At 40.5% G+C, this 27,761-nt stretch overlaps 1 protein-coding gene and 1 pseudogene across 5 annotated transcripts in view; both read left to right on the top strand.

Annotated features, from left to right (window-relative positions):
- The window catches only part of med12 (mediator complex subunit 12), a 57,045-nt gene that overhangs the window by 19,220 nt on the left and 10,064 nt on the right, over positions 1-27,761 (top strand). For 3 of the 5 annotated variants that reach the window (XM_062990288.1, XM_062990306.1, XM_062990230.1), the window contains exons 13-36: positions 409-638; positions 727-786; positions 890-1,066; positions 1,908-2,052; positions 3,614-3,732; positions 4,578-4,721; positions 4,987-5,150; positions 6,968-7,099; positions 7,180-7,407; positions 8,609-8,753; positions 8,852-8,972; positions 11,442-11,549; positions 12,752-12,865; positions 13,021-13,184; positions 14,864-15,043; positions 16,255-16,326; positions 17,955-18,115; positions 18,302-18,463; positions 18,582-18,693; positions 18,971-19,060; positions 19,154-19,263; positions 20,513-20,648; positions 21,178-21,327; positions 25,509-25,874. In XM_062990288.1, coding sequence (XP_062846358.1) covers positions 409-638; positions 727-786; positions 890-1,066; positions 1,908-2,052; positions 3,614-3,732; positions 4,578-4,721; positions 4,987-5,150; positions 6,968-7,099; positions 7,180-7,407; positions 8,609-8,753; positions 8,852-8,972; positions 11,442-11,549; positions 12,752-12,865; positions 13,021-13,184; positions 14,864-15,043; positions 16,255-16,326; positions 17,955-18,115; positions 18,302-18,463; positions 18,582-18,693; positions 18,971-19,060; positions 19,154-19,263; positions 20,513-20,648; positions 21,178-21,327; positions 25,509-25,874 — 3,590 coding nt within the window. The remainder of the gene's footprint in view (positions 1-408; positions 639-726; positions 787-889; positions 1,067-1,907; positions 2,053-3,613; positions 3,733-4,577; positions 4,722-4,986; positions 5,151-6,967; positions 7,100-7,179; positions 7,408-8,608; positions 8,754-8,851; positions 8,973-11,441; positions 11,550-12,751; positions 12,866-13,020; positions 13,185-14,863; positions 15,044-16,254; positions 16,327-17,954; positions 18,116-18,301; positions 18,464-18,581; positions 18,694-18,970; positions 19,061-19,153; positions 19,264-20,512; positions 20,649-21,177; positions 21,328-25,508; positions 25,875-27,761) is intronic. The other 2 variants (XM_062990298.1, XM_062990253.1) reach the window with 1 other exon arrangement.
- Positions 11,894-11,989, top strand: LOC134325863 (U2 spliceosomal RNA; annotated as a pseudogene).

The following is a 27,761-nucleotide window of genomic DNA, read 5'->3' as shown; positions in this document are numbered from 1 at the left end:
TGCACCGTCTGACCTGAATCCCGTTTTAAAATGTTGACAGTAATTGAAATGACACCTATGAGCAAGCCTAAGTGCCCAGCCTTGTTAATGCTATTAAGGCTAAACTAAAGTGAATCTCTTTAGTCATGTTCCAAAATCAGTTGTAGGATGACTGTTATCTGAATGCAGAACAAGTGTATACAATCATTCATTGTTTTTAAAGGATCAGCTAGTGCATATGGATGTGTTGTGTTCTCATTTTGTTGTGTACGTAGTGTGTATCACATCACAATCACATAACCTGACCTTTGCGTTTACTCTGTGTATCTCTCGCCCAGCAGGTTATGTCAGACGTCATGTCAGCTGCTTATAATCATTAATAAATCAGCATACCACCGCTGACCTTTCATGCTTTCTCTCTCCCTGCAGCAGAGCCCGGTAATGAAAGTGAGCGCGTGGAGTTTTCTAACCTAGTGCTGCTCTTCTGCGAGCAAATCCGCCATGATGTCTTCTCCCACAACATCTACATGTGCACACTCATCTCCCGAGGCGACCTGGCCTCTGATTCCCACCTGCCCCGTCCCCGTTCCCCAAGCGACGAGCCGTCAGACGAGTCAGAACGCAAAGACCAAGATGCTGGAAGCAGCGTCAAAATGGAGGCATGTAACTGTTCTTAAAATCTGGAATATTTGGTTTCATTTTTTAATGCTTAGTTTTGGTAGTCATGTCCCTTTCTTTCCTCCAAAGGACACTGGTCTGTCTGAGCCTATGGAAATAGATAACAACTCCAGTGCCAACTTTGATGAGGTAAAACTGTTCATAAGCAGTCATTTGTATTGTGGTATGTTATATATGTATATGTGCTGGTGTCTACTGCAAGACATAAACTCAGCATCTTAATGTCCTTCAGCAGATGTTTTCTCCCCCTATGCACTGTGAGACAAAGGGAAGCCCCTCACCGGAAAAGGCTGCCCCAGAGCAAGATGGGAAAAGCACTGCCAAGGAGAAAGGCTTGGAACCAACATTCCCCCAGGTTTACGAGCAGCCTCGCCACATTCAATACGCCACTCACTTCCCAATACCTCAGGTAAGCTCTCTCTTTCTCCACTCTTTGTAATTGGTATTACAGTGTGCTCAGTTGGCACAGTGGTCAAATGCACTAGCTCTAAATCTTACAGCTTTAAATCTCACTGATGCTACCAGCATTCCGGGCGTCCAACAGTACGCTTACTACAACAGTTGGCCAGGAGTTGAGGGTGCCCAGGTGGCGCAGTGGGATAATCCGCTAGCACACCAGTGCTGAGATTCTGAGCTCTGCTACTGGTCGGCTGGGTGCCCTCTAGCAGGCACAATTGGCAAGTTCCTGTAGCTGACGAAATTTGCCTCTAGTCAGCTGGGTAGAGAGAAAAAAACGAACTCGGGGGTTGTGTTATCAGCCCTGTGTAAGTACCTTGGTTGTTCAGGGCGACTGTATAGAAGTGGAGGAGCGCAAAGATCGGGGTGTGGCTCTCCGTGCACGAAGCTGACCTCGGGCACAAATACACGCACAAATAAGAAGGGATTGGTGGACTGCGCACACATCGGAGGGAGTGTGTCAGGAATATACACCCTCCCTGGATGCCATCAGGGTCCCCAGCAGCGGATTAACTATGCTGCACACGTGATTGCACATGTTTCAAAGTGGCAGATGCTAGTCTGCTGCTCACCTAGGCAAGCACAGAGATGGTGCATGTGGGAAAAGAAATGCAAAAGATGATTAGATTTCTGCCAAAGGAGGGAAATTCTCCCCACACAAAGTTGTATTGTTATGAATTTAGAAATTATAATCATATTTGTATTTGCTTGTTCTACCATTGAAGCAATATAGTTTAAATGGTTTAAATAAAAAACAACAATTATCTGAACTAATGACAAACCTTCAATTACAGGAGGAAAGTGCTAGTCATGAATGCAATCAGCGTCTCGTGGTTCTGTATGGAGTGGGCAAGCAGAGAGACGAGGCTCGGCACTCCATCAAGAAGATCACTAAAGACATCTTAAAAGTGCTGAACCGCAAGAGCACTGCTGAGACTGGTACTGCAGCATGCACACACGTGTTTATGATTCAGTGCAGTAGATCTCGAAGCTCTGTCATCGGCCTGTGGGGTTTGAGGACAAGCAATTTAAAGAACATGAGTTGTTAAAACATTATTTTAAATTGAAATGAAAAACATCTAGTTCCCTTGACAAATATCCATGCACATTATTATGAGACCCTTTAGCCTCGGAATACCCTTTTGCCTTAATAAAATCTAAGGAGTGATTTCGATAAGTGCTTCCAAGCTTCTGAAATCTCTCTTGTGGAATCTTTACCCATTCTTTTCATGCCAAAGCTTCCAGCTCATTAGGGTTTGATGGGTTTCATGCAGCAACTGCTTTCTTTTAAATTCCATGAAAGATTTCTGGGGGGATTTCAATCTGAAGAGTGAGAAGGTCACTCTGAATTATTCCAGGGTTTATTCTTTAACCAAGCTTTGCTTGACTTAGAAGTGTGATTGGGATTGCTGTCTTGATGGAAAGTCCAATTATCACCAAGGTTCAATTTCACCACTGTAGGCATAAAATTTCTTCTCAAAATGCCTTGGTATTTCTGTGAATCTATTCTGCCAGTCACATGGTCAAGATTTATAGTTCATGCAGTGAAAGAACATCCCCATATCATCACAGATCCACCTCTGTTCTTGGTTGTTATGTGTCAGTAGCAACCTTAAGAAGATCACTTTTGTCCCAGCGTTAATCCGGTCATCCTGTAAGTCTCTGGCAGTAACACAGGGGTTTGTTTTCGCTGTCCTGATTGGATTATTAAGACTTTTGGATGACATTTCGTAATGTTATGTAACACTTTTAAATACTAGATTATTCATTTTCTTTTTCTATTTGTTTCATCATACAACTGATAAAGACTTCCTCTAATGCAAAGTCTATCTTTTTATAAACCTCTATCTCTTTATTTTCTTTGGTGGTTTAATATTTTCCATAGCAAAAATCTTTGTTTTTTTATATTAACAATATCCTGTTTTGTACACTTATAACAAAGGAAAGAAGCAACTATAAATGTTTTTCTTTATGTAGGTGCACTAAGGCTATCTAAAAGGCCGTGATTAAAAAAAAAAAAAAAAAAAAAAAATTAGTTGGGATAATTTCTCTCTCTCTCCCTGATTACTTTTAGCCAAAGACAGTCATGCGCAGCACTGGCCCACAGCTGCCACTATTAAATATTCATACCCGCTGGCCCATTTCTATGCTAATAACGTTTATTTGCTCATTATTTTTCTGAGCTGTTTGACCCAGTCAGGGACATGCGCCCAGTGCTAGCTTTTACTTTTAATGGTGCTGTAATGGAACAACCCATTATTTTATTTGGACTGCAATGCCCCTCTTTTTAACCAGGCAAGGCTGTCATTATGAACACAGTGTACTGGAGCATTTTCAATCATTTATTCCCAAAAACGCTGTTAACAAGCTGTGGAGCTCTAGCTGGAGCATATGTCTTTATTCATGTTCATATTTTCTGTTAGTTGTATGCCTTCAGATGATTCCCCAAGATTGTAAACACGTGTTTACTTGTTAAGTGTTGTTTTTTGTGTTGCATTAGGAGGTGAGGAAGGGCAGAAGAGGAAGAAAAGTAAACCAGAGGCCTTCCCTACTGCAGAGGACATTTTCTCCAAATTTCAGCACCTCTCTCACTTTGACCAGCACCAGGTCACCTCTCAGGTTAGACTCTAGTTTATTTTTCCTCCGGTGGCATGTTCAGTATGTTGGGATTTTTATGTTTAAGACAATAAAAGCTAATAACTAATAAGAATACCTGAATTCCACAGAATTACATCCATCCCTGTTTGAATCTCAGACTCCAGACGTCTATACAGACACGATTAACTATGTCTGAGTTATGGAATCAATGAAGCCCTGTGATGGATTCCTGCTTTGTGCCCAGTGTTTTCCAGTAGAAACAGACCTGCTACAACCCTGACCAGGATAAAGTGGTTGATTAAAAGGAAATTTATATAAAATACAGTAACCACAACCAAAATGTGTTTTAAATATTATAACAACTATATTTTAGTGACTTGTATTAACTATTTTCCAGAATTGTCATCACAATAATATGAAACATAAACACATTCTAATTTCTAGTCCAAAATATTCAAGTTCTATCCTGGTCAGGATCTAGCTTTTCACGGAATCACAGAGCACAGTGCCGTAGAACACCCTGGACAGGATGCCTATCCATCACAGAGCCTTGTCCATCCCCACTCTCAGACATGGCTAATCATGTCTGTATGTAGACGTCTGACCGGCCAGTACCACCAATAGGTATTCAAACCCTATATCCCAGTGGTAGTGGAATCAATTTACTGCTGTGCCACCTGAGCTCCTTCAGTAAAATGTCATTAATAAAAATACTTAACCAAGCACAATCTACAGCAATGCCAGTGACCATTGCTGACCCCCATGTTATGTGATAGGTTGAAGTAAATTGGTGGATTGAGTAGGAGCAGTCCTCATCTTTACTATGTTCATCTAAATATTGCATGTGTGTTTTTTGTCACATACAGGTGTCCAGGAATGTTCTGGAACAAATCACCAGCTTTGCCTTAGGGATGTCCTATCACCTCCCCCTGGTCCAACACATCCAGTTCATCTTTGATCTCATGGAATATTCTCTTAATATTAGTGGCCTCATTGACTTTGCCATTCAGGTATAACAGGGCTTAAAGCCTGGTATTTTTTTTTTTTTTTAATATTAATCTACTGTATTCTTTTTTGCTGTTATTACACACTATAATTACTTAAAGTATATACGTACATAGACCTAGAACATATGCATACAATAGTTGCCATAGAAATGACCACACCACTGTACTGTAGAATGCCATTTGTACCACTGTTTTAGTATTATCATACATTGATTGATTTTTCACTCTCTGCCTGTAATTATAACCCGTTTTATTTTGCGTTTGTCAGCTGCTGAACGAATTGAGTCTAGTAGAAGCAGAGCTGCTGCTGAAGTCCTCAAGTCTTGCAGGCAGCTACACAACTAGCTTGTGCCTGTGCATTGTGGCTGTACTCCGACGCTACCACTCCTGCCTCATCCTAAACCCTGACCAAACCGCACAGGTTTTCGATGGGTACGACCAACACATGACACTATTTACCTACACGTTGTTTTTAGGTCATTGTGTTAAAATTGAGTACAAATTAAATATTGATTAAAATTACAATGGATCATTTTGCTGACATCATTATGTGTACACATACTGTACATACCTAGATTAAATCAACCTCTGGGACCACAATGTGATGACTGTACAGGGGTCAGAACACGGCTTCATTTGTTCAATAATATCCCAAACTTGAATTTGAATACTCTTAAGCATTTTCAGTGATTCATTTAAGTTTGAATCTCAGATCTGCTATCGATCAGCTGGGTGCCTACAAAGATTGGCTGTGTCTTTGGGAGGCATGGTTGAAGGGATTCTTTATTACTGCTGTGGTTGTGGCCTCTGCTGGCTGGTTAAAAGTGCCTGCCCAGAGGTAATGAATACTGTCAGTGTGTGACTCTCCATACACAATACTGCTGTCTATGTGAACCCGTTACAGCTGGGTAATTTGATACTACTAGATTGGGCAAAAAAGCAAAAATGCATATATAGTGTATATTAAAAAAAGAATATATTAATTAATGCCTCATGCTCTGTTTTTGAGGGCTTTATAATTCTAGAATGGACTACTTTTCCTGTTTATTTTTACTGTATTTTTAAGTCTTTCCAATAAATCCAGATGTACTTGTTATTTTAGCAATTAGCTAGTTGAGCAGTTCTTTTGACTGTAACTTTTGAATCAACCTGAAATCTAAAGAACTTTACAAGGTTTTATCTGTTGATGCATGCTCAATAATCCTGGTACACAAATCCACAAAGTTGAATCAGTTCATCTGGACACAAGTTTGTTGTAGAGATACGTTTCGTCACTCAATCCGAATGACTTCTTCAGTCAGACTGAAGAAGTCATTCGGATTGAGTGACGAAACGTATCTCTACAACAAACTTGTGTCCAGATGAACTGATTGAACTTTGTGGATTTACAAGGTTTTAGTTTGAAAGGTGGCAATTTGAGATTAGAAATGTACCAAAAAAGGAAGGTATGCAACCATGCTGGGGTAAAAAAAGGAGCATCCTGCATGTGACAACTGAATCATTGCATAATCAGAGTGCAATCAGGTGCTAGAGTGGCCTGCCTGCAGACCAGACTTGTCTTTCACTGGAAACATATCGCAGGGGAAGGGGGCCTTTCTGCTTTCCAGATCATAGCAGATGGGTGTCTTTAGTCTGGAAAGTTGATTAACACGGTAATAAACATGGTTCTATTCTAAATGTTTTGGAAAGTCTTGGTGCATTTGAATTTACAAGTATATTTAAAGCAAGAAGGTCCTGGGTTCAATCCCCAGGCGGGACGGTCCGGGTCCTTTCTGTGTGGAGTTTGCATGTTCTCCCTGTGTTTGCATGGGTTTCCTCCAGGTGCTCTGGTTTCCTCCCACAGTCCAAATACATGCAAGTGAGGTGAATTGGAGATACTAAATTGTCCAAGACTGTGTTTTATATAACCTTGAGAACTGATGAACCTTGTGTAATGAGTAACTACCGTTCCTGTCATGAATGTAACCAAAGTGTAAAACATGATGTTAAAATTCTAATAAACAAACAAAATCAGTGTGCTTATTGTCCCAGCCTTCCTAGAAATAAGCTTTATATTAAAAGTATTAACCTCCTACCATCTGCCGTATATCTACAGTACATTACCTGTATATTGTTGTGTATAGTGTGAAAGGCCACTCTCTGTCATTATGGAATCATTATTTTTTTTTTATAATAATTGCAAAAATAAAATGACTACTGTTTTAGCCATTATTAAGCATGCTTTAATATAGCGACTGTTTTTTATGCAGGCTGCGCATCGTGGTGAAGTCGGGAGTTAATCCTGCTGACTGTTCTTCTGCTGAACGCTGTATCCTGGCATACCTGTATGATCTCTATACATCCTGCAGTCACCTAAAGAGCAAGTTCGGAGAGATCTTCAGGTAAGGCCTATAATCATGTAGAGTCAGCAGGTGTAGTCTCATGTTTGTGCATGTCTTACTAAACTGGGCTTTTTCTACAGCGAGTTCTGCTCCAAGGTGAAGAATTCCATCTACTATAACATCGACCCATCAGACTCCAACATGCTGTGGGACCAGGTATTCATGATCGATGCCATAGCAAACCCTTCAGCTCACAACCTCAACCACTCCATGGTCGGCAAGATTCTCAACGACAGTGCGGCTAACCGCTATAGCTTTGTGTGTAACGTCCTGATGGATGTGTGTGTGGACCACCGGGACCCTGAGAGGTAAGCATGCTGCAATCAGGCTGTACAGCTTCTCTCATTAAATAGTTGCTGTTGAAAACACAGTAATAGGCACAGAAATAGGAAATTGGATCTTGTCTTATCTTGACGATGACTTTACTAACAAAAAGCTTTTTTAAATTGTAGGGCAAGCCATAGCCTAGTGGTTAAGGCACAGGACTAGTAATCCAAAGGTTGCTGGTTAAAGCCCCACCACTGCTAGGTTGCTGCTGTTGGGCCCTTGAGCAAGGCCCTTAACCCTCAGTTGCTCAGACTGTATACTGTAAGTCGCTTTGGATAAAGGCGTCTGCTAAATGCCAAAAATGTAAATGTAAATTTTGTGAGCAATATTAATGAACTGATAAAATCCACACCATCTCAAATGCTGACTTTCTTGCTAGAGGAGCTTAATGCTCTATTTGTTCATTATTCCTGAATTTCAATGTAATCTAATTACTGTCATTGCATAATTATGCTCCTCCTCATCAGTAATGTGTTAAATGTGTTAAAAATAACTGCCTACTGTAAAAAGAATTGTCCGGCAACTTGATCTGCACTTTATTAAGGTTTTATTTCTCAATTAGGGCTATTATTTTGTGGTCATTATTTTCAGTGACTAAATCTGTTATTTTTGTAATAAATATAATAATTGGTGTAATCAGAAATGTTTAAACTTTAAGAGCTGGGATTTCAAATACATCGTATCGAATCTCAGCTCTGCCATCCGGCTGGGCTGGGCGGCTACATGAACAACCTTTGGCTGTTGTTCATACAGGCTTAGGGAGTTGGAGAGGGACCTCATAACTGATGCAATTACGACCTCTGCTGGCTGGTTGATGGCGTCTGCACAGAGTAGAGAAATAATGCCGATCAGGGTGTGGCTCTCCGTGCACAGGGCCGATTTCATTATGAACTCTGCTGGTGCGGGTGAAAAAATGCAGTCGTGCAGTACTGCGCACATATCGGAGGGGACGTGTGTCAGTTCGCTCTCCTCGATCAGGGGTGGGGGTCAGCACCAGTAGAGAGGATGCATAATGCAACTGGGTAAAAATTGGACGCGCTAAAAATGGGGAGAAAAAGGAAGAAAATAAAATAAACTTTAACAGTTGTAATTATTATTATAAATTTCCTAGTATGTTCTAAATGTTTCCTATCAGTCGAGATTCGAGAATTAATGCTAACTGTATGCTGTGTGCTGTGACAGGGTAAACGATATCGGGATCCTGTGTGCTGAACTGACAGCATACTGTCGTTCTCTGAGTGCCGAATGGCTGGGAGTGCTGAAGGCCCTGTGCTGCTCCTCCAACAATGGCAACTGTGGCTTCAATGACCTGCTCTGTAACGTTGACGTATGTATTCACTTAAAAGTGGTTTCATTGCTGAAGGACCTAACATTGGCTGCATAGCTTATTGACCTATTGAAATATTATATTTCTGTTTTTCACAGGTGAGCGACTTATCATTTCATGACTCCCTGGCTACATTTGTTGCCATCCTTATAGCTCGCCAGTGTCTGCTGCTTGAGGATCTGGTGCGCTGTGTGGCCATCCCTTCTCTTCTTAATGCTGGTAAAGTGTTGCATTCTAAGCCAGAACTGTAATGATGTTAATAAACAAATTCTAGTGGAAAACGCTTTAGTTTTAGTAGTTTGCCGTCTATGTGGAATGGTTTTCAGTGTAAAACAATCATGAGATGATGATTTACATGAAGCCTGCCACCTAGCTCACCTTGCCGAACAGAAGTAAGCTTGTATAAATGTATTAAGGACTTTGGTTTGATTGCATATTTTAAACGTATTCAGTAGCAGTTCAGTAGAAGTTGTTTGCTCCGTGTGCAAAGTCGGTGGCCTCTTCCGACACGTGCACAGCCCTCCTCTTCTCGCCCATGCATTCTGCACAGGTGTCTCTTCTGCCAATCAGGGTCCTTACACAGCGTATGAAGAGCCCTCCCACGCATAGTCCGGCCCCCACCCTGCAGATACGATGGCCAATTAGTATCTGCTGCAGGCACTGCCAGTTATACCCGCCAGATGGCGCCCAGCCGGCGGGTGGCAGCGCGGACTTTCGAACCGAGGAGTTCAAAAACTCAGCTAGTGTGCTAGTGGAATATCCCGCTGTGCCACCTGGGCCACGAGGTGCACTCTTAATGTTTGTCATGCCACTGTGATCCTGATCAAGGTGAACCACCACTAAAGTAAACTAAGCTGAGCTGATAGGAGTTCATGCGGTGCTGCAATTACATTTCCTGGTCAGGGTGTCAATCCACCCCAGAGCGTCAACAAAGCCGAAATGAATTGCTGACAGCTATGATTGCAAAAAAAGATATAAATATTTTATGTTTATATGCCCTGTCTAGTCTTTCACTTAGGAACGCAACACTCAGTTCTTAGTGATGGAAGTGCAGGTACTCTGAAGGTCATAGAAAATCTTTGATCTTGACAATATTAGCAGCAAGTATCAAATAAGAACATAACCGGGAGATAAACAACAGCATTAACACCGCTCCTAAAATAACAGATTAGCTTTCTTTAGCTTTGAAGTCAGCATTAGCTCATGATTGCTCACCGTGCTTTTAAGAATTTAGATTTACACTGAGCCTAATGTGCATGTCTCCCTAGAACAAACCTAGCCCCTGTGATTCAGTTTGTTCTGGGTGTCGGTTGCGTGCTACTTTCTGAGCGCTGTTTCACACCATGCTTTGAAAATGCCACATCATTACAGAACTTTTGAAAAAGACCTCAAAGCAAATTCCCCCAGAACCCTGGCTTCTGACCATTTTTAGCAACTGACTACTATGTTTATGTGGCTTATATGAGAAAGCAGTATTGAGAAGCAGATCTCCTGCTGTGTGTACACAGAACCTCAGATGACTAGCTCTGAAAGAGTGAGTCAGCTTGAGACACCAGATCACACCACTGGACGTCTGTGTGCATTGTGTACCAGACTTCTTGTTGGTTTTATATCATAACTATTTCTAGAATTACTGCGGCTATTATTACATAATGACCTTTAGCATTTTGTAAATAATACATTTTTATAATAAATAAATACTAAACTCAGGTGGCAGAGCAGTAAAATATGCTAGCCCTTTACAGCTGATATCTGAGGTTTGGATCTCGGTGGTGCTATCATGCCTGTATCGGCCGTGTCACACATTTACATTTTAAGCAGACGCTCTTATCCAGAGCGACTTACAGAGGTGCTTCCATAGTGGACATTACCTTACTCTAGTTAAAGTAGACAACAGTCCATGAATACAAATATGCTGAAACTCTGTTAGAACCAAAGTCAGGGTTTTTTTTTTATAATTTTTTTAATGCAAGAAATAACAAGTACAGAGGTTAAGGCTGCTGGTGTGTTTTGAGTGGTGATCCATGTCTCAGTCAGTGCCAGTAAGTCAAAGTAAGATGATGCAAAAGCTGAGATGAAGTCAGCTTTTTGGACAGCTGGTTGACAGTTCCAGAGCCCACCTACCACCACTGTTTGAGATTGCTGTAACAGTTGGGGGTAGATTAGGCTACTGGCATGGCTGTTCCTATGATGTGACTTGTGATGTCTGTAAGGACTGTGAGATATGAGGACAGGGATAAGTGAGTAGCACCTGCTGAGGTGAAAATGTTTGGCAAGTGAAACAGATGTCAGAGAAAACTGCTAATGTACTTACCCAAAAATTACAGAGAGTTGTGTTGTAAGGAAATAACAGATTAATTAAACGAAACACCTAGCAATGGTAAAGTACAGAGAGACACGCTAAGCCCTCATGGATCCCAGAGCTTGTAACTTTAGCTGAAAGAAACCCTGTCCATCCTTCCCTCTCTCAAACACACCCAACTGTAATCGTGTGGATGCCCGGCCAACTCACAAGTTTGAACTCTCAGAAGTGGTGTTCTAGATAAGACCACTGAGTCACTTGAGCACCCTTAGTCTGTTGTTTGCCATCTTACCCGCTTGTAATAACACATCTTTCTCCTAAAACCAAAAGGACTAAAAGAAATGGTGTCTTTAGCTTTGGTTATTAACCATGTGTCCATCTTTCAGCATGTAGTGAGCAGGACTCCGAGCCAGGTGCCAGGCTGACCTGTAGGATTCTGCTGCACCTTTTCAGAACCCCTCAGAGAAACCCATGCCCACAGGATGGCAAGTCAGGTAACATCTATTCACACTCTTTCACGTCTGTTAAATGAATTTTAACTAAGATTTCCATGTATGTTCCATGCATGTTTATTATATGTAAATCATGATGAGGCAATATTATTATCGTAAACCTGGTAACATGGTTATCGTATGAAATGCTTTTAGAAAGTATACATTTACAATTTGAGCAATTGAAGGTTAAGGGCCTTGCTCAGGGGTCTTAAACCGACAACCTTCTGATTATTAATCCAGTACCTTAACCACTGAGCTACCTCTGCAGGTATTCTCATACTGTATGCATCTTGTACATACCAAATTATTTTTGTCCAACTTACAGTATTGGACAATACTGTAAGATCGCTTCTCGGCCTTTTGGCTAAGATCAAGTGTAGTATCTGTTCTTATCAGTTTAATCTATCTATCTATCTATCTATCTAATCCATCCATCCATCCATCCATCCATCCATCCATCCATCTTACACACTGTACTTCATTTAAAGCACACATGGTGGTCCGACACAGGGTGGACAGTTATACATTAAGCAATGCAAAATGCTGAAAGGTTGTTTACTTGTATTACAAGTGCCACAACAGTAACATGTAGGCCCTATTAAAGGGAAGGAGCCCCAGCAACGTCAATAGCATTCCATGGTTGCTAGTTCAAGACCTCACTGTACATGATTGCTGGTAGTTGTGTAAAAGGGAAAGTCAAGTTAATTGGAAGAAATTCTTCAAAACCACTAGGACCAAGATGTCGTATTGAACACACCAGAATAACGCACATGTTTCTGATCAAAGGTGAAGCTGCCCCATTTCGTGCAGCATAATTTTGTGCTACACTCAGCTTACAATAAAACATTTAATGCTAGAATGTATCATTTATGACCGTGAGAGATGAAAGACCCTAACAGTATTTACATGGGGTGCATGAAGGAACTATTTAACAACACAAAAGCAGAAACACTCCTAAAATCCTGGCAAAAGCAACACATATAATGGACATACATGGACAGCAGACATAACTTCATTAAATACAACAGAATAATGAATAAAAGACATATCACAACCATTCCTGTCATGAATATGACCCAATGTCAGACATGGTGTTAAAAACTAAACACTAAACTAAACTATAAACTGACTAATGACATTAGGGGAAGAACTGGGTAAAATGTGTTTTTCTGGAATAAACTGAACAATAACTATTTCTTCAGATAAGGCAACAGTGGGCATCAGGTCATCATGTGATCGACACTTGCTAGCTGCATCTCAGAACAGCATAGTGGTGGGTGCGGTGTTTGCTGTTCTGAAGGCTGTCTTCATGCTGGGTGAGAAATCCTTGTAACCTTTGTGCTGTTGGTTTTTTTTCTTAACTGTAGATGAACCAACAAGTAATTCCCACCTCCATACAGTTTGTGTTGTTTGATTAATAAAATTATTGTTATTTTTAAGTGCTCAGTTGATTGTATGTGGTTCTGTTTAGGGGATGCTGAGTTAAAGGGCTCAGGCTTCTCTCACCCTGCTGGTTTGGATGACATAGGGGAGGATGACATGGGATCCAAAAAATCCGGAGGCCGCAACATCTCCATAGAAACAGCCAGCTTAGATGTTTATGCCAAGTATGTGCTGAAAAGCATCTGCCAGCAGGTGGGTTTGCTCAGAAGCATTTGCTTTAAGTTATTTTACATGAATTCCAATGGTACAGGATTTGTTTAATAGATTTATAGATCAACTGTGGTTATTCGCCCCACAGACATAACCTACACACTTGACTTTTGTTTTTAGACCAAAATGATTACCTATTTTTACTTTTACTGATGTAAAAGTTATGTCATGGCAATCAGCTTTATTAAGCAAAGCTTTGAAAGAACAGATTTATTTATTTGGCACTAAAATACATTTTAGAAGTTTACAACATATTATTTATGTTTAAAATATTTTTAATAGTTACTCTGAACACTGAAACTAGTGTTTATTGGTTAATAGTCAATGTTTGTATGTGTATATACAATATACACCCTGAATGATACAAAGGCATCAATTAATTTGTTGGATTAACTGATTTTTAATCACAACTTTCATGCATCTTGGCCTGCTCTCCTCCAGTCTTTCACATTGCTGTTGTCCTGGAGCAGAAATTCAAGCAGCTCGGCTTTAAGTCCTACCATGACCATCTGTCTTCCTCTTGATTACATTTCAAAGGTTTTAATGGGGTTTAGATACGGAGCCTTGGCTGGCCATGACAGTGTCTTGAACTGGCGGTCCTCCATCCACACCCTGCTTGACCTTGCTTTGTGAAAAAACAGTTCTCAGAGTTATGCCAAGTTCTCACTACACGACTTTCAAGTTGTTCAGTTCGATGTACAGTTCACACTACACAACTGGATCTCTTGTAAATGGGAGTCTTTTAAGTGGTTGTGGTTTTCACACTGTATGACTGATCAGCAGTAGGGGGTCACACACTACATGATCTATCATCAGGAGGAATATCAGATGAGTCTATCTGGTCTCCCAATCTAAGTTTTGTCACGAAAACACACGCGAGAAGTGACGAGGGGTATGATGATACCATGTCCAAAAATGCACATCAGCAATAAGTAGAAAAAATAAGTGAATCTGGAATCTGAAGGAGTGGATTTTGGCTATGCGGCCAGCAACGATTGTCTGTTCTGCAGAGAGAGTTGGAAGTCAAATGAATATTTGGTATTATGATTTGGCGTGGAAGTCACAAATACTATAAAGCTTGTCTGTGCTGATGTATTCTGATATAAACTATATTATGCCCGTTCCACATATTTACAACTCCTCCCCCAGGTTTCCCTTCCAACACATGATTTTGAGTCGCCGACAGGTCCAGATATTTAACATGCTAGATATTTTTCTTGAGTCTGCGTGTGGTTGGTGAGCCGCTCAGATCGAGTCGTTGAACAGTTCACACTCGGGGCAAAAATCATGTAGTGTGAACAAGGCATTAGGAAACTTAGTCAGAACAGTTTGCTCCCAGGATAACCTTATAGGTGGCTCGATTCATGTCTCCCTTACAAAGAGAAATCTGCATGATTCCAACTTTGTTTAAGCACCCCAAGATCATACTGAAGCCCATTGTTCCACTGGAGTTAACAGTGGGTGCAAGACACTGGGGCTCTTCTACATCTAATCATTAGATGACGACTTGTTGGCCCTAGCTGAAAATTGGGAATAGTCTTTATCTTCTTATGCATCTCACTGATCTCAGCCACTGGTTGAATGCTAATGTTTAAGGGTTGCTGTGAGTAAACAATCACTTTTTTTTATTAACTGTGTGTCTGTCTGTCTCTGTCCTTCAGGAGTGGGTGGGGGAACGATGTCTGAAGTCTCTGTCAGAAGACAGCAGTGCTTTGCAGGACCCAGTGCTGGTGAATATCCAGGCCCAAAGGCTACTACAGCTCATCTGCTACCCACACAGGCAGCTAGATAGCGAGGAGGGAGACAACCCACAGAGACAGCGCATCAATCGCATCCTTCAGGTATAATACATGCACACTGATCCCACTGTTTCTTATCAGCTGTGGAATCTTACCAAGAAAATGTACACAAAATACATTAGATTTTGCATTTAGAAAGCAACGCTAGTGCACATTTAGATTCTGCTAATTGACCACATATTATTAGGCTAACTATGTACAGTATCTATATGTAGAAGTTTCTTATATCCCTTTATCTCCTGATTGTGTATCCGCTACTGCTTTCCGACCTGATCATGATGAGCCACACGCACCATCCGACACGTGTCCAATTGGTGACCACTATCACCTCTCTGTGTTAGTTTTTACACAGAGCCGTATCACATACAGAGAGCCACTCTAAGATACATGTTACAGGCAGGCCCCAGACCAGTCCTGTTGATTGTATATCACAGCGCCCAATTAGACCTTCTCTCACTCAAACACAGCCAATTGTGCATTTGTAGAACGGCCACCAGGTTCTGCTACAATTCGATCTCACGATGGGGTGCTAGTGCATTAGACCAGTGTGCCACCTGAGAAAGATAGTGGGACAAAATGTACAATGCACTTTACTTTTATTTCAATTGGGTAACACATCCTTTACACAATTTAATTGTGTAATATGTCTTTATTTTTTTGTTAATTTATTGACAATTTACAATTTTTTGTACTAATATTGCCAATGGTGGTTGTAGTGTGTTTAATACAGTGTGTGCAGCCCGAGGTCTAACATGCTTTCTGGTGCCACCTGCTGGTAACCAGTGTAATGTTACACTTTTATCTTTGTGCCGAAGCTCTCAGGTTTGAGTCTTAGGTGATTTACACTACGATGAGTGAAGGCACACGTAGGGCAAAGCCCTAGCATGAACCTTCGTACATGGTTCAGCACTCTGCAAATGATCCTGCCATGAATGTAACTGATGTGTTGACATGGCGTTTAACTAATAAATAAACAAATAAACAGCCCTTTGTAAAATCCAACACTGGCTTGTGTAAAGAGGCATTGGATTTCCTTGACCAGCATGAGGTTGTTGAAGCTGTGGCTGCTTTTCATGTCTTGTAGGAGGCACTAAGAAGTTTGCTTTTTCAGACTGGGTTCTGTCTTGTAATAAGGGAGGCTATGCTAGTGGGTGGAATTAATTGATGATTGATAAGATGTACAAAAAAACCCAGAAATCACTTCTTTCACATGCTCATGCTTTGGTGTTCTGTGTCTGGATTTGTGTTTTCAGAACTTGGATCAGTGGACAATGAGACAGTCTTCACTAGAGCTCCAGCTCATGATCAAACAAAGCTCTAATAATGTGAGTACATTTAATGTAAGAATTTAAGACAGTGTTGATGCCTCTGTAAAACATGCATTATAATTCACTTGTTTGATTGGTCAGACTGCTGATTTTTGGGAGCATTTGCTTCTTCTTTAAAATTTGTCAGGGTTCTACGTTCCCTATGTGGCATCACACTTTTTTTGTAATAAAGCTCAACAGTGAGTTTCTAAAAGAATATGCTCTTGATTTTATCAATACGAATTGATTTGCATTGATCATGTTTAAACCTGCCACGACTCACAATTAGCTGTGAGATTGTTACCTTTTTGAAGTCACATGACTAATCTTTAAAAAAAATTTTTAAAAAGCTGCCGCTCAGGTGGTGCAGCGGTAAAGACACACGCTGCAACCGGAGCTGGATCTTGAGTACATCGTATCGAATACAGCTCTGCCTTACCGGCCAAGGCTGAGCAGCTATATGAACAACAATTGGCCTGTTGTTCAGATGGGCAGGACTAAGGTCGGAAGTGGGTCTCTCTCTGTCAGAATGGTGCAGTTACGACCTCTGCTGGCTGATTAGAGGCGCCTACACGGAGAGGAGGAAGGAGCGCTCTTAGGGTGCGTCTCTCCGCACGCAACACTAGGTGGCGCAACACTCGTCAATGTGTGGGTGGCAAGATGCGTACGGCTTGCTGCTCATGTGTCGGGAGGGGATGTGGGTTAGCTTCGATCTCCTCGTTCAGGGCAGGGTTCGCCAGAGGCAGAGAGGAGGCGTGATGCAAATTGGGCAACTGGACGCGCTAAAGGGGGAGAAAAAGGGGAGAAAATGCATAAAAAAAATTATAAATAAATAAAAAAAAAAAAATAAAAAAAAAGAAAGCTTGCAATGACTAAATTATGAGGAAATTGGGGAAAGGCTTTTGGATTTTTTCCATTTTTTTGTATTATTTTTATAATACAGTTTTATAATACACATAATATAGTAAATTATAATACCTTTATAATTATATATAATTTTATTAAAAAATTTCCATTTAAAATGTTAATTTTAAGATTGATTTTTATTCTGTTTTTAAGTAATTCCACTAACCCTAAAACATTGCTTTTTGTTAGTTAAATATCTCTATTTTTGTTAACTGTACAATGAATCTGTTTATTTAATTTGGTTCTTTTTTTTACTTTAGATGCTTTATGATGGTTGTTTTGATAAACATAATTACGTAATTCAATTGTATATAAACAAATTGAGAAGATTTAAAAATAGTTTTCAGACAGCAAAAATAACAGGTATTAAATATGATTGGGAGGTGCACTTGTCAGTGCGCTCTCAGTGCCAGTCCCAAGCCCAGATAAAAATCAGAGAGGCAGGTGATTTGTGGTGGTGATTCCTAAAGATAGATCTGGAAATCAGTAGTGGGCTAGCATATTTTACTGCCGTGCCACCCCGGCAAATTTACTAAATTTTTACTAATTTATTGGCTTTTTCATTATACTTAACACCATGATATAACATTAACATTAATTCTATAATATTAGATAAATGTTACATTTAAAAGACAACAAGTATGCAGTGGTACCTCAATGTTTTCTGCTGAAATATTGTATATTATTGCACATCAAGTTATATATTTGATGTTGATAGGATATATTTTGAATCTTTCCAGGAGCTGTATTCCCTGCTGGAAAACATTGCCAAGGCAACCATCGAGGTTTTCCAGAAGTCTGCCGAGATGAACTCCAGTAACCCTTCCTGCAATGGATCTGCCGCCTCCGGCAGCTCCGTCTCCAACAGCAACAACACCAGCAAGCTCAAACCAGTGCTCAGGTGGGTGACCTCAATCAGGACTTAACAGAAACCCCATCCACTCAGCTTATTTTTAGCTTATTGGGTTTCAATTTGATGATGGCTTGATAAAGATTGTGTGTTTGCTTGCTCTTTTTTCTACTGAGGTTGTTCTTGCTGATTAAGTTGTGGGGGTGCGCGGATAAACTATTGTGTCCTCATGTGCAGTTCATCAGAGCGTTCAGGCGTGTGGCTGGTGGCCCCACTGATTGCAAAGCTGCCCACCTCAGTGCAGGGCCATGTACTCAAAGCAGCAGGAGAAGAACTGGAAAAGGGTCAGCACCTTGGGTCATCGTCTCGCAAGGAGAGAGATAGACAGAAACAGAAGAGGTACAATGAATTTGAGCTTAAAAAAACTAATTGTCTTAATTAAAAAAAGGATTTCATGCTTAATGTTGATGTATGTAATAGATGTTAATAAAGTAATGTTGCTTTGGATTTGTTGTAGTATGTCTCTACTAAGCCAGCAGCCCTTCCTGTCTCTGGTATTGACATGTCTGAAAGGCCAGGATGAGCAGAGAGAGGGCCTTCTCACCTCCCTCTACAGCCAAGTACAGCAGGTACAACTCCTTTTAAGTATAATAAAGATTGTACATTGAGTAAGAACACAATACAATTTAGGGTCAGGTGGAACACCTTTCCTTGTTATATATACATATACACAGGTACAGTACAATAATGCTTTTTTCAGTTTGTCCCAACTTGTTTCAAAGCTGGGGTCTAGGGTTAGCCATTGTATGTATTTAAGAAGCATTAAAGTCAGTCAGAAGGAACAGATTGGCTTGGCTGCTTAATTGGTGTGTACTTTGATATGTCGTGTTTGCTTATTTGAAATAGATAGTCACTAACTGGCGTGAAGACCAGTACCAGGATGACTGCAAAGCCAAGCAGATGATGCATGAGGCTCTGAAGCTGCGACTCAATTTGGTACAAATATTTTTCTTTCATCCCACTCGTAACTTGTAGCGATGTTATTTGGCAAGGTGGCATTCTGCAGTTAATTACTTACTTATGTTTTAGGTGGGCGGTATGTTTGACACGGTGCAGCGAAGCACACAGCAGACAACCGAATGGGCAGTGCTTCTCCTCGACATTATTAGCAGCGGCACAGTTGATATGCAGTCCAACAAGTGAGTGCGTACAAGCTGTCTCAAAATGAGGATTCCTGACCTGTAACAATAAACTACATGAGATTTACCCCAACGTCAGAAATAAACCAAAAATACACCATGGAAAACACACAGATTAGATTCTATACACTAGATATGCAGAATAGGCCATTCTGATTTGACACACAAACATTTACTTCTAAGAGAAAACCCAACACTTTGCAAAGACTGTCACATACCTATTACCATAAAACGCATCCTAAACCAATGCCCAAAATACAACAGTGAACGACAAAGTCTACATATACCCAAAACAATAATACAATAAATCCAGCATAAAACATTGATTTCTGCCGTGAATGACATAAATATGACATCATGGTGTTATAAAAACAAACAAACAAACCTGTTCTGTAACCATAATGCCATACATAACATGCACAGAAATGGGCATTCTGGAACAGTGCCCATGTCTATTTTTTATGCACGTGTCTATCAATGATAGATCAACTGATATCAAATAACATGGAGCCAGAGTTGATATTACAAATGATTAAACCATTATTAGGGTTGTTGTCTTACTTATCAACATGATTATTTTCTTTAAATCTTCCCTAATTTGATTTGATGTCTGCAATGCATTCCAAAAATATGGGATGGGGCTGTGGGAGACTAAAAAAGGCTGTCAAATGATCAAAAACTCAGGTGGCACAGCAGTAAATTACACGAGTACCCTACTGGGATAAGGGTTTGAATGGGTGTTCGTTTTTAGCTATAAGGCCCTGCAATGGCTTGGTGTCCAGGGTGTGTTATCGCATTACACTTAGTGATTCTGGGGAAACCAGACCCACCACAAGCCTGATCAGGATAAAGCGGTGATAAGACCTGAAATGAAGGGAACTAAAGGAAGCGAACCCACTAAGCTTAGCCTGGCTCTTCGTATGTGGAGCACTGGCAGGTGATAAGAAGCAGGTGCAGATTGGAAGCATGTCTGGGGAGGCGTGTGGTGATCTGGTTCTGATTCATTAGATGGGGGTTGTGCAACCCCTAGATTGGCAGATAAAATGGGAAAATGTCCAGAAGACCAGGTATGCAGACTGTTTCACTATTGCTAAGCTTGTGCAGGTAAACATACATTTGTATGTACATTTAAAAAGCTGAAAGTAGGTGATTGCAAGTTACTGATAATTAAGCCGATCATTTGCTGTTGGTTTTTGTGGTTAAAAAAAACACTTATTTGTATGTGTGCCTCTCTCTCTCTATGTAACAGTGAGCTCTTCACCACTGTACTGGACATGCTGAGTGTGCTGATCAATGGGACGCTGGCAGCAGACATGTCCAGCATTTCTCAAGGCAGCATGGAGGAGAACAAAAGGGCTTACATGAACCTGGTCAAGAAACTCAGGGTAAGATGGTGTCATATACTTTTGTTATAGTATAAAATAAAAATTAATAAAAAGGGTTTTGATAGGCTGGGCGCATCTAGAGGGCACAATTGGCAGTGCCTGCAGCAGACACAAAATGGGGGAGAAATGACCGGTCTAAGTGGGTGGGGACTTCAAACGCTGTGCGAGGACCCTGGTTAGTGGATAGCGGCCTGTGCAGACGCACAGGTGTAAAGAAGGGGTCCGCTAGGACTGCGCATGTGGCAGAGGGCACGTGAGCAGCAATATACCCTCCTTGAACGCAATCTGGGATCCACAGCAGTGGAAGACAAATTTACTACGCTAAATCGGGAGAAAAAGGGAGAAAATGCATTGATAAATAGACTATATTGTTTGATTAATTTTAGTGAATTTTACTTTGATAAAACACATGATTAAATACAATTTTTCCTGAACTAATGCAAACATATATAAAAGAACAAGCCTTATATTTTGGCCACTAATAAACATGAAGTTAATTTTAATATCTGTTTTCTCATTTGCTATGCAGAAAGAACTGGGTGATCGCCAGTCAGAAAGTCTGGAGAAGGTCCGACAGTTACTGCCACTACCCAAGCAGACACGGGACGTCATCACCTGTGAACCCCAGGGCTCACTCATAGACACCAAAGGCAACAAAATTGCTGGCTTTGAGAAAGAGGTATTAACCACCTGCATTATATCAGTCATTCATTTTCATATTAATTTCATGTTTTACTACCACTTTACCCTGGTCAAGGTGGGTCAGATTTTCCTAGAATCACTGGCTGCAGTGAAGTAACACATTCTGGACAGGAATACAATAAGTAACACAGCCTCAGTTATTCTTCCAAACCCCCTTCCCTGACTGGCCGACTGGCATGCGAACACTGGATCCCAGCGGTAGTGGGCTAGCATAACGTATTACTGTGCCATTCAATTAAGGCACCAAATTGACTTTGATCATTCCAGTTAGGGCAATTGCTAGTTGCCCTATATCAGTACTGAAACTTTTATTATTTATTACAGTGTTAGGGCAGTCATAGCTCAGCAGTTAAGGTGCTTGTTGATTTAAGCCCCACTACATCTAGGTTGCCACTGTAGGGTCCTTGAGCAAGGCCTCTAACCCTCAATTGCTTGGATTGCGTCCGCTAAATGCCATAAATGTGAGTGTAAATTACAAATATTCTAAGAACATGTTTGATGCTTTTGAATCTTTGCTGCTGTAGCTGAGAATGATTTAGTGAATAGAATAATCAGATTACTGCCAACAAATTAGATTTTAAGTGTAATGGAATTAAATAACAAAAATCCTTCAACCAAGGATGGTTCAGTAGCTCACAAGAGCTTTGGCTCTTAGGTTCCAATCTTAGCTGTGCTATGGGCCGACCAGGCTTCTAACCAAACATGGTTGGCTGTGTCTGGGGGGTAGGGATTAATGTGATAAATTGGCACCCTGTCCTGGGTATTCCTGCCATGTGCCCAGTATTTTCCTGACCAGGATGAAGCAGTTGACAAAAATGAAATGAGCGAGAAAAAACCTTCAATTATAATAAATGTGTCTTATTTACAGAGTAAGTCTAATGATTTTGTTTGATTATTACAATATATACATCAGTAGTACTCAGGCTTTCTCTGTATACACGCATTGCTCTTTTGGGTGGCTTACAATGTGGCTTCTTTAATGGTCTGATCTCTTTTGCATATTCAAGAGAATTCAATGTCTTAAGATCAGAATTATGGACAAGCAGCTAAGCTGAACAGTAATTATTTTCTTATTTTGAATCATTTATGGTATTTTGTAAAAAAAAAGCTGTGTCAGAAATACAAGCTTGATGTACTTCCTCTAAATACAGGGCCACGTGAATTGATTTAAGCAATGTTTAGATGTTTGGATAAATGGATGGATGGATGGATGGATAGATAGATAATACTTTATTGTCAGATCAGAGATCTGAAATTTGTTTTGCATAAAAACACAGTAGCTCCGTTACAACACAATACATTAACATTACGACACATAAAACACAAACATTATACACAATTATAACACCTTTGATAATTATGGATTAAGCTCTTTGTTTAATTTAAGGATTGACTGGTGCACAAAAGAGTTCTTCAGTCTAACCTTATTAAACCGTGGAACACTGTATCGTCGTCCAGATGGAAGAAGTACATATTCACTGTTTAAAACATGATTAGTATCAGAGATGATGTTTTTAGCCAGCCGCACTGTGTTGTTATGATAAGCTGTCTCATACAGGCCCTCTAGAGGCTGACCCACAGTCTTTGAGCAGATTTTGATCAGGTGTTTCAGTCCAGACTTTACAGATGTGGACAAACAGCTGTACCACACAGCATTACAGTACTGCAAAACACTCAAAATAACAGCAGTATAGAACAGTAAGAGTATCTGCCGAGTAGCTCCAAAGGACCGAAGGCGACGGAGAAAATACATTCTCTGTTTAATTTTTTTACAGATGTGGTGTTTCCATGATAAGGTGGCATTAATCATGACACCGAGATATTTATAAGACTCCACCTGTTTGATTCACCTTTGTTAACCCCCTGTTGGTGCAGATCGGGGCTGTCCGAGTCATGTAGTAACGTTAGCAGAACGGTGTCATCTGAGTATTTTAAGACATTATTTAAAATTGATCGTCTGTATATAGAGTAAAAAGCATAGCAGAACTCATACAGCCCTGAGGTGCACCAACGTTAGTTGAGATGGTAGGAGAAAGTGTCTTGTTCACTTTAACCAGCTGGACTCTGTTTATAAGAAAAGAGGCATACCAGTGAATCAAATAGGGGTTTACTCCCAGGTGGAACATTTTGGAAAGTAAAATATCGGGTTGTATTGTGTTGAAGGCTGATGAATAATCTAGAAAGAGTGCTCTTACATAGTTATGGGGTTTGTCTAAATGTTTAGTGATGATGTGAACTAATGTGGCAACAGCATCTTCTGTGCCACAACCTGTTTTATATGCAAACTGAGATGGATCTAGTTTGTCATTAGTACATGTAGTTTGTAGATGTTTGAGCAGAAGTCTCTCTAGAGCAGGGGTACACAACTTCTTTTTACCAAGGGCCGATTTCACATAAACACCTAAACCAGAGGGCCACAAATTTCATTTTTACAGACCTGTCCACGTGAATCTGTAATACAGTTCAGGCTGGGTGATATTGGGGGGGGAAAAAATCTCGATTATTTTCATATGTATTATCGATTCACGATTAGAATTTTTTTTTTTGTATAATGCAATTGAAACAATTTTATTTAAAAGACTGCAGAAGTGCAAAAATAGTAACAGCACCACCTATAATTATCCTTTCAAGGAACTCAAACTTTATAACAATAACAATATAATAATAATTAACAATAATTTAAACAAAATCGAAATCTTAATTAGCTATATCCTTTATATAAAAAACTCACAAACAACTCACTTTAAATAATGTGCAGCATAAGAAAAGTGCAAAACCACAAAAAGAACACGAGCCTGTTTACTGTTTCCACCACTGAAGTGAGTCTGTATCAGTATCCACACTGGGGGGGCATCAAGTAATCACTCAGCTCAGCTTTGATTTTGTCCTCTTGTGACTGGGGGGTGGTTGGAGGGGGCACGTTCTGCTTCTAACCATATGGACTACAATTCCCATGCTCCCCCGGACTGTCACGTGAATATCACATGTCCCCGGTCAGCCAATCCTGATCGCGCTCACCGTCTCCGGAGTTCAGTTCCATGCGCATCTTATTTAAACTCTTCTGTTTTAGTCTCGTTGTGAAGTTTTGTCGATTGTGTTTGTGTCTTTATTTCAGAATCTAACCGTTACCGTGTATGATCCTTGTTGTCTTCCGTTTCCTGCCTGTCTGTTTATTCTCTGGTTTTGGACTCTACCTGGATTTTGTACACTGTTTTTGCCCATTTGATATTAAACTTTACTTGATTTATATTCCGCGAGCGTCTGGTCAGTTTCTGCCTTGTGACATGTTGGTATTTTAATTAAAATATAAAGTATGTAAACAATCGCGATTGTCACATTCTAACATCATGTGAAAACGTTCATTCTAACTAACAGAATTAATCGTGAAAATCGCCCAGCCCTAAATACAGTTACATAACATCAGGTAGTTAGAAGAAATGTGTTGGTCAGTGGGAGATACTGCAGCGTCTTTCTGACACCAACTGATTAATGTGGTCACAAGCACAGCAGACATGAGAAAATACTTGTATGTCCATTCAGGGTTAAATTTCATATACTCGAGATCCACTTTTCTTTGTTTACTCGTACTTGGTTTGGACAAACACATGGTACCGCTGAAGTAACTTGTATTTACATAATTCACTTTTCAGTCGCAATTTCATGGAATTACCCGGGGAATTTAAAGTGACAGCATCATTTACTTAAAAATACATCATCACTTCATTTGGCGGGCCGGATCAAGAGTTTTGCCGGGCCGCTGTATGTTGTGCACCCCTGCTCTAGAGCCTTCATGATCACCGAGGTCAGAGCTATGGGTCTGAAATCGTTATGTTCTTTTGGACATTGAGTTTGGGGCAGTGGTTTATGTGTGAAGTTTTCCATGCTATTGGAACTGTGTGTGTGTCGATTGAGAGTTGAAACACTGGTTGCCAAGCTGGTGCCAGCTCTGTTGCAAATTTTTTTTTTTTTTTTTATAAATAAAAGGACTACATTTATCTGGCCCTTCGGCTTTTTGTAAATGTTGTTTACAAAGGTTATTTAAATGATTTAAATTCAGTTATGTTACATTTTAATACTCGAGCCAAGGTGCACTATTCAGAGATAATACGATTTTAGAAGGCTTCTGTAAACCATCTCCATCTGTGCTTGTCGCTGCAGGGCTTGCAGGTGTCCACGAAGCAAAAGATCTCGCCGTGGGATGTGTTTGAGGGACTGAAGCACTCGGCGCCGCTTTCCTGGGGCTGGTTCGGCACAGTTCGTGTCGACCGCAAGGTCACTCGCTTCGAGGAACAACAGCGCCTCCTGCTGTACCACACCCACCTGAAACCCAAACCACGCAGCTATTACCTGGAGCCACTACCTCTGCCTCCAGAGGAAGAAGAGCCTCCCACCCCTGTACAGCAAGAACCTGAAAAGAAGATGGTCGAGACAGTAAAAACAGATAAGAACGTTACCAATGTGGGCCAGGATCCTACCAGGAAGAAGCCCAAGAAGAAGAAAAATCCATCCACAAGTAAACCAGAGGTGGGTTACGTAGGGATGTTAAGGTTCGGCTGCTATTTTCAGGAGGGCATATATATGAATCCAAATAGAGATTCAGGGACACAAAATGTTTGAGTTGGCATAGTCTTATGATTGCAATCAAAAAGGTCTTACTGTCACATTCGCATGTTAGCTACCTGGCTAGCTTTAGGTGGAGTAAAACACGCTGGCCCACAACTGCTGAAATGTCAAGCCTTTGAGTTCGAGTCTCAGCTCTGTCAGGTTGGGCGGTTGGGCACCTACACAGACATGATTGGCTATGTCTAAGGGAGTGTGGGCCGAAAGGATTCCTCTTTACTCTTGCCTCTGCTGGCAGGCTGGCCTGCACAGGAACAGGGGATGTTGGAGAGGAATGCGTGACACTCCATACACAAGACTGATCTTTGTCTGATCCCGCCCATGCAGTTGAAAAAAAGTGCTTAGCTAATACACACGTGTCAGAGGGGGTGTGTGTTAGGTACAGCCCTCCTGGGTCAGCTGGGTAATTGGATACAACTAGCTTGAGAGAAAAGGGGGGAAATGCATAAATAGAGATTTAAAAGACATGTGTAATGTATGCAAATATGGTTGTCACTCATTTATACATGATACCTACTTTCTGCTTGCTACCTCCATATATGGACTGAGTCACACCCACATTCAAGATGAGCATATATGCATATTTGGGCTCAGCACCATATCTAAATTTTAAAGACACATCTTCTGTAGTTACAATAATGTCTTCTTCACACCAATACTTTGCAAATTGAGCATGGTCAGGTTGAGACAGTGAGTTTGGCCAGAAGTAGTCTACGGCCGTTGTTTTAATTAGGAACCCTGCCATAACTGGAAAATTTAAGCTATGGTTAACTTGCATTTTGGCAGTTCAGTTTAGTTATGTGTGGTTCATCCATGCAATTTAAAGATACAAAAAATATTTGGAACAATAAGGTCTATAAAGACATGAAGAAAATCTTGGTTTAAACAAACCCCAGTGGCCTGCACAGAGCCCTGATCTCCGCCCCACTGAACAGCTTTGGAATGAACTGGAACATCAGTTAAGGCTTTCTGAACCACCAACAGTGTCCAGCCTTACAAATGCTCTTTTGACTGAATGGAAACAAATTTCCACAGACAGAAGAGTGGCTGTTGTTGTACCTAAAAGATCACATAGAGGTCACTGTATTTTAATACCATTTGTTTTTGAAAGGCTATGTCCAACGAGCTCATGGTCAGGTGTCCAAATACTTTTGGCCATAAAGAGTATTCGCCAAGGTTTACATTGTGTTTTGTTAACCTTGCAGAAAATGTACAGTACCAGTCAAAAGTTTGGACACACTTTCTCATTCCTGTGGTTTTTCTTGTTTTTTTTTACATTTTCAACATTGTAGATTAATACTGAAGACATCCAAACTATGAAGGAACACGTGGAATTATGTAGTAAACAAAAAAACAGAATATGTTTTATATTTTATATTCTTTAAAGTAGCCGTCTTTTGCTTTGATGACAGCATTGCACACCTTTTTGGCATTTTCTCAATCAGCTTCATGAGGTAGCCACCTGGAATGGTTTTCAATTAATGTTTGTGCTTTGTCGAGTTAATTTCTGGAATTTCTTGCTTTTTTTATGTGTTTGAGAGCATCAGTTGTGCTGTGCAGAGGTAGAGTTGGTAAAATATAAAACATATTCTGGTTTGTTTAAAATTTTTTTGTTCACTACATAATTCCATATGTGTTCCTTCATAGTTTGGATGTCTTCAGTATTAATCTCCAATGTAGAAAATAAAAATAATCAAGAAAAACCACTGAAGAGAAGGTGTGTCCAAACTTTTGACTGGTACTGTAGCTATCTGGATTCTCACAGATGAACCAGGGACTAATGCAAGAAAT

This window comes from Trichomycterus rosablanca, chromosome 1 (assembly GCF_030014385.1).
Source record: "Trichomycterus rosablanca isolate fTriRos1 chromosome 1, fTriRos1.hap1, whole genome shotgun sequence".
Taxonomy (NCBI): Eukaryota; Metazoa; Chordata; class Actinopteri; order Siluriformes; family Trichomycteridae; genus Trichomycterus; species Trichomycterus rosablanca.
Note: the sequence above shows the minus strand (reverse complement) of the source record. Positions and strands in the feature narration are given on the sequence as shown.